The sequence below is a fragment of the Pantherophis guttatus genome, chromosome 16, assembly GCF_059756535.1.
Source record: "Pantherophis guttatus breed Tessera chromosome 16, ASM5975653v1, whole genome shotgun sequence".
Lineage (NCBI taxonomy): Eukaryota > Metazoa > Chordata > Lepidosauria > Squamata > Colubridae > Pantherophis > Pantherophis guttatus.
In genome coordinates this window covers 184448-197959 of record NC_142078.1, presented here as the reverse complement: position 1 = coordinate 197959, position 13512 = coordinate 184448, and the positions used below count along the sequence as shown (strand labels likewise).

At 39.3% G+C, this 13512-nt stretch overlaps 1 protein-coding gene across 7 annotated transcripts in view; it reads right to left on the bottom strand.

The window, feature by feature from the left end:
- The window catches only part of ADAMTSL2 (ADAMTS like 2), a 178887-nt gene that overhangs the window by 23745 nt on the left and 141630 nt on the right, over positions 1-13512 (bottom strand). For all 7 annotated transcript variants that reach the window (XM_087879686.1, XM_087879687.1, XM_087879692.1 and 4 more), the window contains 2 exons: positions 11728-11854; positions 4942-5155 (listed from right to left, as the gene is read on the bottom strand). In XM_087879686.1, coding sequence (XP_087735812.1) covers positions 4942-5155; positions 11728-11854 — 341 coding nt within the window. The remainder of the gene's footprint in view (positions 1-4941; positions 5156-11727; positions 11855-13512) is intronic.

Genomic DNA, 13512 nt, shown 5'->3' with positions numbered 1-13512 from the left:
AGACAGGGATGTCCGCTGTCCCCACTCTTATTTATCTTAACACTAGAAGTCTTGCTAAATACAATACGGGACTCTAATATCTTGAAAGGTATAATGATAAGGCAAGATGATTACAGAATAAAGGCATTTGCAGACGATCTAGTTGTTACCCTAACACAGCCAATGGAATCAATAATCCTGATGAAGGACATTATACAAGACTATGGTAAAGTTTCAGGTTTTAGACTGAATCATAAAAAGACTAAGATGATAGTTAAAAATATGACACAAGATCGTAAACACGAGCTTGAAAGGAGGGCAGGTTTTGAGGTTGTACCAAGGGTAAAATATCTAGGAGTCCAGGTTGCAGAATCAAATACGAAATTGTTTCAAAATAACTACGAGGTGTTGTGGCGAGAGGTGCAGAAAGATTTAGAGACTTGGAAAAAACTGCAACTGTCTCTACTTGGAAGAATAGCAGCAGTTAAGATGAACATTTTGCCAAGATTTCTTTTTCTGTTTCAAATGATTCCGGTGCTTAAAAGTGATAAACAAGTGAAAGTGTGGCAAGCTGGAGTGAACAAGTTTGTCTGGAACGAGAAAAAGCAGAGTGAAATTGAAAATTATGCAAGATGTTCCAGAAAGGGGAGGTCTTAAATTACCAAACCTACAGTTATATTATGATGCAGCAGCTTTGACTTTAACAAGTGATTGGTTTGGAAGGAAAAAGACTGGAATATTGAACGCAGAAAGTTTTGATCTTGAATTTGGATGGCATGCTTACTTATTTTATGATGATAAAGTCGACAAAGTATTTAAAAGCCATATACTTAGAGACTCTTTGATGAGAGTTTGGAAGAAGCACCGACTCAAATGGGATTATAAAATACCGCTATGGCTGGATCTTGGTCATACTTTGTGGAATACAAATATAATGTCACTCGGGGGGGGTTTATATAAAGAGGTTCTTTTTACAGATGCGGGCAGATGGCAGCTGAAGACACTACAGACACTGTTGGCTGAAGGGATTAATTTAACTTGGCTACAATATAATCAATTGCAATTGAGATGGAAAGAGGATCAAAAAACTGGTATTATGTTGCATGAGGAAGAATTGGTTAGACATATAAAAGAGAAAGGTCCAATGCATATTAAAAGGCTTTATAATGTTTTGTTAGAAAGGGATTCAGAAACCGAATTAGTTAAAGATTGTATGATTAAGTGGGCTCAAAATTTTGAAGAACCAGTGATGTTGGAAACATGGGAAAAAATCTGGGTTCAGAATGTTAAATTTACACAGTTGCAGAATTTGAGGGAAAACTTCTACAAAATGTTTTATAGATGGCACTTAGACCCCAAAAAGTTATCATGTATGTACCCTAATGTTCAGCCAAAATGTTGGAGATGTGAATGTTTGGATGCTACATATTACCATGTTTGGTGGACCTGTAGGAAAGTTAAGGCTTTTTGGATAAAAATTTGGTGGGTCATGCAGAATGTTTTGAAGAAAAAAATTCAATTTTCTCCACAACTGTTCTTATTGGGTATAGTTAAGGGTTTTACATTGGGTGAAACAAAATTGATATTGTATATGATAACAGCAGCAAGATTGTTGATAGGTAAATATTGGAAAAACGAAGCTTTGCCCACTATCGAGGAATGGACTTTGAAGATGGCCAGTTTTGCAGAGATGGCGAAGATTTCAGCATATTTAAAAGATTGTTCACAAGAGACTTATGAATGGGAATGGAAAAAGTGGATAGAATATGTTCAGAACAAATATCAAACTAGGAAGTATCAAATAGCTTTTATTTGAAAATAATGTATTACAAATATTTTAATGTAATGAAGATAAAAAGAAAAATTATAAGGGGGAGGGTTCAAGTTTTATACAAGTTTTATACTAAGGGTTTTTTTTTACCTGATATGAGTATACTGTGTGGAAGTCTGGGGGGAGGGGAGGGTTAGGGAGGGTTAGGGAGGTTGGGATGTTTGGGGTGGGTGGTGGTGGTGGGGAAATGGGGTGAAGATGTAACTGTAAAACTTTTGAAATAAAAAAAAAGATGTTCAATCATTTCTACTTGTAAGGTTTTATAATACACCGCAGTTAAACCATCCGTCCCTGGAGCTTTAGCTGTTTTCAGTTGTTTAATAGCAACAATAATCTCCTCAGCTGTTATTGGTTGACTCGTTCTTTCCTTTTGATCACTAGAAATTTTCATAACTCTCCTTTCTTCTAGATATTTATTTATAAGTTCATTCTATATATCATCTTTGGCATATAGTTTGGTATAGTAATCTAAGAAGGCTTCTTTGATTAATCTTTGTTGAAAAACTTCCTTCCCTCCATACTCAATACTACCGATAGTCCGAGTACTCTGCTGCTTCCTCAATGTGTAAGCCAGCCACCTGCCCGGTTTATTAGCGTTACAAAATGTATTGTGTTTCGCAAATTGTAAATTAGTTGCTGCTTGTTCCGCTATGAGCATTTGAAATTGATCTTTCAAAAGTTTTATAATTCCTTGTAGTTTTTCATCTGTTGGATTTTTTATAAGTAACTGTTCTTTTTTCTTTATCTCTCCTTCCATTTTTAATCTTTTTCTTTGTCGATTTAATTTGTGTTTAGAATTCATATAGATCAGTGCCCCCCGCATATACGCCTTGCTCACGTCCCAAACAATTTCAATAGGGGTACCCTTATTCAAATTCATTTCAAAAAATTCCTTCATTTGTTTTTTGAGTTCATTTACATTCTTTTCATATCTAAACAAATTTTCATTTACTCTCCACGATCTTCTCTCATTCTTTCCCATTTCTATTTCTATCCATACCGGGCTATGGTCAGTTAAAGTCCTCGGAAATATCTTTGTTTTCTTTGTTTTTAGAAGTAAATCAGCCGTAAGTAGGATAAAATCAATCCTAGAGAAGGATCTATGTCTGTCTGAGAAAAAAGTAAAGTTTGGGTTGTGCACTCTCCATATGTCTTTCAATTCCAAATCTTCTTTCATATTGAAAAAGATCTGTGGTAATTTAACACATGACTTTGCCAAACTCTTTTTATTTTTTTTAGGATCTATTACTCCATTCCAATCTCCCATAAGTAAAATAGATCTATAGTCCCATTGTAATATTTTAGAGTACAATATTTTGTAAAAATTTTCTTGTTGCTGGTTAGGAGCGTAAATTCCAATCACCAAAATTGGACCATTATATGTATAAAGTTCAATTGCTATATATCTTCCACAATCATCTGCTTCTATAATTTTAGCTGACAATCTTTTATTTATATAAATCACCACACCATTCTTTTTCTCCGGATTTGAGGCTATAAATTGTGCTCCATCTGAATGGAATTTGTTGTTTCTTTAATTCAGTCACCAAAAATCCAAAATCCTTTCTATCTCTTAGCATCTTAGGCGGCAACTCTTTATAAATCCCAATCTCCCTTCCATCCACTTGAATAGTAGAAACAAAAGACTTTTGTAAGATATCATTTCTTATTCTTCTATCTGTAAAGTAGATCACCACATCTCTAGGCAATTGCCTTTCCCTTGCCACCCAAGAATTCACTCTGTAAACCTTGTCCATCTTGCACAAAATCTCTTCAGGGCTAACCTTTAGCATCACAGCCAGGGCATCAGCACAAACCCTTCTCAAATCCTCTCTGTTGTTTTCTTTTATTCCTCTCAGTCTTACAGCAAACTCCATAAATCTAAATTGCATCATTGTCACTTCATTTTCAATCCTTTGCGTTTTATTGTCCACATTGGAAATTTTATAATCAGCTTCCTTCATTTTAGATTCTACTTCTGAACTAAGTTCTCTCACTTTTTTATCAATCTGAACAACTACTTCTGACAAGCCAGTCAGAACTGTCAGTATGTCTCGCTTCATCTTATCATACTTTTTTTGAACCACCTCCTTAATTTCCTGTTGAGATTTTTCAAATTTCTGGTCCATAACTTCATTTTGATTCATCAGAGCCGCAGCAATAAATTCCTTCAAATCTTTAAAACCAGTCTCCTGTGCTTGGCTCTGAGTCTGCAAACTTAATGGCTGCTCTTGTGACTTATGAGTGGGTGAGCCCCCCCCCCACAGCTTTAGTGGCTGGCTTTGTCTGCTTCGAAGCCATTCTGCCACGCAGTCTGACTTTTTCTAAGAAGGAAGCCTTTTCACCACCACAGAATCCTCTCAGAAATTTCCCCAGCTTTAATCAAGTCTTTAAGGGAGGAAGAACAGATCAAAATCACTTTAAAAAAAACTTTTCCCTTTTCTTCTAGCCAGCGCTGTTGCTTTAAGTACTTTATAACGTGTTGAGATGATCAGGCAAATCCACTTTCGCTTTCAGCTTTTTTCCTACCGCTGAAGCCGGACGCCATTTTAACAGACTTTCACTCTTTCTCCGTTCTTAAATTCAATCACAGGGCTAATACAAATACTTGCAGTTTTGAGTTTCAGGTCCAGATTTCACCCTGTTTATTTTTAATAATTCTCTTGGATTTCGCTGGTTATGTTGGTCGCGTCGTCTGGCTCTGCTGGATGCAGAGTTGTCCCCAGAGTCCGGAGCCTCGGCGAGCTGGATAGGGAGCCTCACCCTGCTTCCTCCCCAGAAGCAAAAAAGACAACCTGGGGACTTCGCAGGGGGCTCTACCTGATCTTGCTGGCTCTCCTCACGTTTCCTCAGGAACACGGAGTTTTTCAAGCCACCTCTCCGCTGTAGAGGCGGCTCTTTACGGGAGGCAGGGCTGGCGGTCTTAAAGAGACCGTCTAGCGATGACGGCAGCACCAACCGGAAGCCTGGCTGCCTGTATTTGAAACCACATGCGGGAACAGCTGTTGGAAAAGACTCCCGGAAATTGGTCACTGCTCCCGCCAACTCCCCCATTAAGCTTGCCCCCATAGCTAGGTGATCCACAGGGCTTGCTGGGATCAAAGCACAGAGACCTCTTGGCCAGAATTTACCTCAGACCACTCAGACATTTCCCACTGTGGCCCGCAAGCCGGGTTCTTGCAGACTTTCCTCTCTTCTGGCCGAGCGATGTCAGTTGATTCACACAGGTTGCTGTAGACGGAGCTGTCCAGGCCAGGCGAGATCATCTTCCAGCAACGGACAATCCGGAACTGGTGGCCTTCTCCGCAGGTCCTGGAACACTCGCTCCAGCTGCTGGTCTCCCACCTGTCCAACACAAGGTGGTGTTTCAGGATAAGGAACAGAGGGAGGACAGCCAGGCCAGGCTCTTCATGGATGACCAGGAGTGTGATCAGGTTTGGTTTTGTTATTCTTCATCTCCAGAGAGGGATGGTGGTATCTTGGCCCATTTAAGTGAGGTTGGCTCAAATTAACATTTAAATCAAAAGCCATTTTTAAAAAACACTTAGGGCCTTTAGAGCAATAGTTCCCAAAGTGGGCGGTACTGGGGGGGCAGTGGGATGCCTTAGGGGGGCGGTAAGAGGCAAGGGGGGGCGGCAGGGGAGCGCTAAGTGGCAAGGAGGGTGGCCCCCACCCTTTGGCCTGTGCCTCGCAGCAGTTACCTCCTTGCAAGCAAACAGCAAGAAAAAACAACTCCTTTCAGCTTTAGCATAGGCTAATTAGCCCGTGAATTAGATTGGCCTCCTGACTCTCAGCTGATTTGCTCTCAGCTGTTTTGCGCAGGGCTCTGCTACTTGCTGCAAAGAGCTAAATTGCTGGAGCAGATTTTTTTTCTCCTTGTGCTAATCAAGCTGAAAATGAAACTGAAAGTAAAGCAGGCTGTTGGCTGTTTGCTGTTACATTGGAAAATTAGGCAGAGGCAGATTTCTTTTTCCTCACCAAAAAAGGTAGGTGCAAACAATGGGAAATTTAGGGCAAAAGAGGAGAGTTAAAACTTTTAAAACACAAATGAAAAAAAGGAGAAAGAAAAAGGCAAAAATGGGAAGGGAGAAAAAGAAATAAAAGAGAAAGATGTTATACATATTTAGAATTGAAATATAAATACTAGTAAGAAATAAATGGGAAATCATGATTGTAAAAATGAAATGAATAATAATTGGAATATTTGTCTTTGTATTTTTGAAATCTAGACAATGATAAGTTTTTATTTTTTATTTTTTTTAGAAATATGAATAAGTATAAACTGTAACAATACCATATACCATATACCTTTAATGGTATATGGTGGTGAAAGTAAAAAGGATTAAGTTGCAGCTTGGATAACAGCTAGAACATTTTTAAATTTAATTAGGGAAATTGTAACGATTGAAATATTTTTAATTATATATTGTGATGAAAGTAGAAATGATTAAGTTGTCATTTGGAGGATTATATGAGCAAAACTATATAATTATAGTCTTATAAGAGCCTTGGTGGCGCAGCAGACTAAAGTGTAGCACCAGCTACCTGCAATTTATTTTTATTTTATTTTATTTTATTTTGAATTTGTATACCGCCCTTCTCCCTGCGGACTCAGGGCGGTGAACAGCCAAATAAAAACATCAAATACAAGTATTAAAATACAGTTAAAAATATATATATAGATTTGGCCCCATTAATTAAAACGATAAACAAAACAATTAAAAACACTTAAAAAGAATTAGGCCAGCCCGGTTTGTTGGAAAAAGAAGGTTTTAAGGGCACGGCGGAAGGCACTGAGGTCATGGATTCTCCTTATCTCTGGGGGCAACTGATTCCAGAGGGTGGGTGCCCCCACAGAGAAGGCCCTCCCCCTGGGGGTCACCAGCCTACATTGATTGGCTGATGGCACCCTGAGGAGGCCCTCTCTGTGGGAGCGCACGGGTCAATGGGAGGTCGTCGGTGGCAGCAGGCGGTCTCGAAGATAGCTAGGCCCTATGCCATGGAGCGCAATTACTGCAAGTTCACATTGTAAGCCGCCCTGAGTCTCCGGAGAAGGGCGGCATATAAATCAAATTAAAAAAAAAAAAGTTCAAATCTCACCAGGCTCAAGGTTGACTCAGCCTTCCATGCTTTCGAGGTAGGTAAAATGAGGATCCGGATTGTGGGGGCAATAAGATGACTTTGTATAAAAAAAAAGAACACCGCTTAGGGGGGCCCGAAAGCCCTATTAAGCAGGTATATACAAAAGTATGAAGGCTATTGCTTAACGCGATGTAAACTGCCCTGAATCTCTGGAGAAGGGCGGCATATAAATCAAACCAATCAATCAATCAATCAATCAGTAAAACTATTTGGGTTATTGGGAGAGTTTAAGTTGTGAAAATGAGTAACATAAGGGGAAAGCTCTATTTAACTAGGGAATTGTAATAATTGAGATACTATTAATTGTATATTGTGTTGAAAGCAGAAATGGCTAAGTTGTGGTTTGGAGGAATATATGGGGAAAATAATTTGGTTTATTATTATTGGTAAATATAATTAATTGATTTGTAAGAAATTGGATTGCATGGAAATAATTGGAATATTCATGTTCATATTGATTAATATACAAAAAAAGATAGTTATATAACTAATTGATTTATATTAAAATGTTGAATTTGTATTAAACAACTGTAATATTACATAATTAAACAATGTGAGGATGGATATAAAAATAGATGACAATGGGAAGGGGTATAATATAGAATAGAAGGGAAAAATTGAATTTGATTAAGATTAGAGATGAGGATGAAGGGTAATATTGGTTTTTTAAAAAAAATAGATGAGGAATAAATATGGCAAAAAGGAAATATAGAAATTGTAAATTTAATTGAAGTGACTAAACACTGTTTAAATTTGTGAACCGGCCAAATACTCTGTTCAAAGAAAATAAATTGTATGTTTGTATGTGTGTTTCTAATTACTGCTATTTATTCATATTTGTTCTCTTTTATTCTTTAAAGTTTAACAATTCATTCTTTATCTTAATATCTTTATATTTGTTTGGGGTTGGCTTTCTTCCCTCTCATCTTTTTTATTGTACAGCAATCTTTCTCCTCAAACCTACCACCTCTCTCTTTTCTTTCCTTCTTACTTTCTCTTCCTCCCCCTCTTCTTCTCCTCCCTACTTCCTCTTCCTTTCTCCTTCTCCTCCTCTCTTCCTCCCTCTCTTACCCTCCCTCCTACTCTAATTTCCCTTCCCTTCCTCCCTTCTCTTCCTTCCCTCTCTCTCATTCCTTCTTCCATCTCTCTTCTCCTTCCTTCATCACTCTCTATTACTGTATTCATTTTCAATTTTATATTTTCCACTATGGAGTCCAGGCAACCCTGGTCTTTCTTTCATTTATCAAGATTTCCCCTCATCTTTTTAATTATTAGCAGTATATTTCATCTTATTCCATTTTTCCTTTTAAATCTTTACTCTTCCAATCTTCCAATTCTTAGACTTTTTACTTTTAACTATTTTTACTTTACTTCTTACAAGTATATCATTTGAATCATTTTTTGCATTTCAATTTCATTCAGTTTTACATTTAATTTCCATATTCCATCTTATTCAATTAATTCTTATATTATAATTTATTCTCTCCTTTTAGCGCTTCTTCCAATATCATTCTTTCGTTCATATTACATTGTTCTATTTTTTATTTAACAGCATTTTCACATATAATTTCTACAACTAGCATCCTTCTCTTTATTAACAAATTAACGTTTTCAGTGACTCTTAACCATTTTCTCTTAGTCTCTCCACAGTTCTCTTTCTTGATGTTTTCCTCCCTTTCTCCCCTTTCTTTACCTTCTTTTTACTGTTCTTATATCTCCCCTTCAGCCTTTTTCCTTTAATTTTAACTCTATTACTTTTCATTCTCAATTTTACCCCATTTATTTCTCTTTTCTTCATATTTGAGATGTATTTTCCCATATCCATTTTTATTCTATCACTATTGAACCCAGTGTAATCATCTTTATCTTTTTTCAATTATTTCCTTTTCAATATTATCTCCTTGTTTTTCTTGCTTCTCATTCATCTTTTCTCTTTCTTTTTTTTTTTGCAAGCTAACCAATTCTCTGCTTCTTTATTTCCCTTAAATGCCTCCCTTACTTTTTGAAACATCTCCCTTAGCGTCTCATATTCATCCTCCTAATTCTCCATATTTTCAATTTTAAAAGGCTAGGATTTTTAAGCTTATTCTTTTCATTTACATATGTGGGGGGGGATGCTTTTCAAGGAGCCACAAGGGGGGCTGAGAGCAGAGTCATTCTGACAGTGTCTTTTAAAATTGCTTGGAAGACCCATTTTTTCCCTAACAATAATGGTTTGTATACTTTGGAATAAAACATATACCTGGAAAAAGTACTTGCAAAACTTGGACAGAAGGAAAAGAAAGGCAGGACTGGACTCATTATCAGTAGCTAGTTAGTTCATTGTTATCAGTGACTCCCACTGATTCTAAACTCATTTTAAGACTGGGATTGGTGACTACTGAAATTTTAAGTATTCAACATTGGTCTCAGAAATCTTTGATTTGAACTATCAAATCTCTGATTTGAACTTTGATTTGAACTATGGCAAGAAAAATTGTAAAATGGGTTAAAACTCACTTAACTATAATAATTTCTAGATATTTTAAGTGTAGAGAATTCAAGTGTTGAGAATGACCCATTATTTCATCTCTTTTTCCGCACTAGGTACCTCTATGTGATTTCTTTTCATTTTATTCAAATAACAACAGAAAACCCAATACAGTTCAGTATGAATTGGCTTTCCAGTCCTTCCTTGATGCATTTTTTCACATTGGTTATCTAGTTTAAATGCCAAAGAAAAATCAATGATATATTTTTCAGACCTTTGGAGGATCCCACTGTCAATTGTTCACGCTGCTCAAGCAAAACTAACAGGTGTGAATTAAGTTTTAGCTAAAAAATGGAGCTTTAATTCCAGAAGTCCATTCTTTAAACTTGGACTTCTGGAATTAAAAGGCTCTGGATTAAATGGTACTCCAGATAAAAGATGGAGAAGAGTATCTTGCTTTTAGACATGATAATAGCTGTCTATTCTAGCTGTCTAGAAAGGTGAGTTATGAGCTATTTTTACATCAACAGAAATTTAATTTATTACCTGTTAAAAATGCAAAGACAAGGAGCAAATAAAAGACCTTCATGTTGAGGTTGATTCTGGACCAAATCTTACTTGTGGGACAGAAACCAGCTCTCAGCCCTCCTTGTGACTTCTTGAAAACCATCCCCCCCCCCACGCTCCACCGCCTGAGGAGGCAGGGCAGGGCTGCAGGTTGATCCCAAGGGGGTCTGGGAATGGGTGTGAATTCATCCCACAGCCCTCTCCATCCCCTCCTCTGTGAAATTGCTTTCTCCCACTCACTGGTGGTCAGCAAATTCAAAAGGAACCCCCAGCTGAGAACCACTGCTCTAGATTGGTTGATTCAGGGGATTTCTTTAGTGTTAACTAATAGTGTTAGCTGTTTTTGTTATAGGGATAGATTTGTATTGGAGCAGCCTGCAGGCCTCCCAAAGGCTCTGCACACAGTTTTTTCGAAAAACAGGCTCGTTTTTGCGAAAAACAGGTCCGTTTTTCACAAAAACGGGACATGCAGAGCAAGGCTTCAGGAGGCAAAAAAATGGCTGTATTCCATGTATTTTACTATCTTCCTTAGTGGGTCATGCAAACCACTATTCCAAACAATGCTATTTATAGGGGGTGGGGGTGGAGGTGGGGGCAGTGGTGGGTTGCCCCGGTTCTCACCAATTCTATAGAACTGGTAGTAAAACCGGGAGGAGGCCCCGCCCACTGACCCCGATATCACCAAAATGCTTCTGCGCATGTGCAGAAGAGTGCATGCATGCGCGAGCAAAGTGAGCGCGCAATCCGCGGCCCCCTGCAAACAGGTAGTAAAGGTAAGTAGAACCCACCCCTGGGTGGGGGGCACTGAGGATGAGTTTGTGGTACCAAGGGGGCGGTGGACTGAAAAAGTTTGGGAACCACTGCTTTAGAGCATGCTGGCAGAAGATTTGCCTACTTCTGTTGCAAAGTGCACATGTTTGGTTATCAGTTGCCAAAGCTGCCTTTTGACCAGACTCCAATCACAAGCCCCCTCAGTGCCTAGTCCAATACAATACCACTGAAAAAGAAAAACAGGAAATCCAAGAAGAAACCAGCATGGTTGCACAAAGATCTCTCTGATAAACTGAAAGCCGAAAAGGATAAATAAAAAAAAATGGAAAGTGGGACACATAACTGTGTGAATATCAACAGATATCCTGAATCCGCAAATCTGGTCAGGAAAGCAAAGAATGACCAAAGACAGTTTTGGTCACCACATTACAAAAAAGATGTTGAGACTTTGGAAAAAGTGCAAAGAGCAGCTAAGACGAGTAAAGGCCTAGAGACATATGAAGAATGGTTGGGATGGCATTTTATTTTTCTAATTACCTTTGCTTTGCAGTCAGGGATTGTGATAATCAACCAAACTCCCTCCTTCCGTTTCATGGTTGTGCTGTAGCTGTCCAACACCAGAGCCACCACTGACCCTCCAGAGGGAGAGTCTCTTGCCTTCATGTAGGAAAGTCTATCCTAGCCACTAACCAGGCTATGTCCTCCTCCCTGAGACCTGCCTCTATTGCCAAGGGGTCCCCATAAAAAACTTCTGCCCTCATCCACTGTTCCTGCTAGTGGCCCATCTCTGGATTCTCACGAGGGCGACAGGCACAAAGCCTAGCACTGCAGCAGTCGTCTTACTGTTCACCGGAGGGGCCGGGCATCCTGGCAATATTCTAAGCACAGAAAGAGCACTCACTCCTGGGAATGAAAGCTGCCCAGCTGCCTCTGGGCTTTGGTTCCCCAAGCAGCGAAGAAGACAAACCTGGGTTGGCATTCTCTTCCTGCACAGAACTCGTGGATGGGCTCAGGCCGCGTAGCTGCATCACAGAAAGGGTCCTCCACCTCTGTGCCATCGTAGCGGATGCACATGGCATAGGTGGACATCACTCCTGCATTCAGAAACACCAAAGCAATCAGTCCTTCACTGTCACAACTGTGTCTGCACAGATGTCATCCAGAAGCCTCCCCCCATCACCACTCTTTCCTCTGAACCGTAGCATCGATAAAAGTCAAGGCACCTCCTGTCTCCTTTTATCACCTTGCATGAATTACACTTGGCCCCTCTAATTCCTGCAAAGCAGAGATGGAATCTGAGCTCATTCACCAAGACGAGATAGTGGGAAAGAGAGTGTTCATTTGTTCACATTGGGGGGGGGGGACATTGGTTTTCAAGACAGCCAGTTTGTCTAGTGGTTAGGGCATCAAGCTACAAACTGGGAGACCCACCTTGGGCACAGAGCCCACTGGGGGCACCTTGGGCCAGCCCCTCACCTCTCTCCCAGGTAGAAGCAGGAACTGGCACTCCTGAAAACCATGCCAGCAGGGACCAGTCCAGCCCGTTGTCAGGGTCCAAAAGTGACTTGAAGATTCCCTCTCCCCCAAATCATTTTTCCAGGCATTCACAAGAAATCTTCCTGAGGTGGGGAGCATAGAAGACATAGGAAAGATCTGGGGAAATTTAGAGGCATGGCCTGTGCAACGAGGAAATATTTTTCCTTTAATATCAGTAATGGGAATTTTGGGGAGCAAGACCACCTTTTTTTGATACTTTTGGCAACTTCATCCAAGAAAATAAGAGAAAGGAAAATTGCATCAGTATTTCATACCAAAAACTCCAACAATAAATATTATTATTATTATTATTATTATTATTATTATCATCATTATCATTATTATCATTATTATCATTATTATCATTATTTTCAATTCACTCCACCTCCGGCAATTCTTTAAAAAGATAACCTAACATGATTGAAGAGTGAATAATAGCACTGATCAACTCTGAATCCCTTTTCCTTACAGAGAATCTTTTCAAGAAATGACCCAGGAATTCATTCATTAAAAATGATCATGTTACAAAATGACTGAAATAATGAGCACATATTCTGTCCAGCACTTATGGAAATTCCTGGCATTTGTCTCCATCTGCCTGGTGTGTGTCTCCAACAGGAAGCGAGCTTCCTATAATCTTCTCCACTGTCCTTACCACTCTCTGTATGGACTATCTGAGGCATTGCTGCCACCAAACCAAACAGGGATGCAATTGGTTAAAATGCTCTCAATCGTGTCTCTGTAAAAAGTGGGCAAGACAGAAGGAGAAAGAGGTGCTCTCTTCATCCGACGCAGGAAATGCAAAGGCTGTGTGCCTTTAAATCACGGTTGCAGGGAAAGAAGTCAAAAAGAGGGGGCCTTGCTTCCTGCTCCCGAGGCATCTGGTAGTTCCTGGACAACAGGCTGGGTCTCAGTCTGACTCAGGTGGGCTGTTCTTAAGGATAGGAAACAGGAATTCTTCATTGATAACAATTTTGAGGCTGAGTTTGTACTCTCAGCAAATTTATTCACCATTTCTGGTCTGCAGAAATTCACAGTCCTCCGTTCTCTCTGAAAACAATGTAAATCTAACATCTCTTAAGTGAGTTGGTAAAAACTTTCAAGCTGCTGCAACTTGAGAAAATATTGCCTCTACGCATGACCCAAGTACTGCTCCTTGTATAGTGAATTATTTCTGACCAGGTGGCTGTGTTGGATCCATTTCCAGCATGTAAAC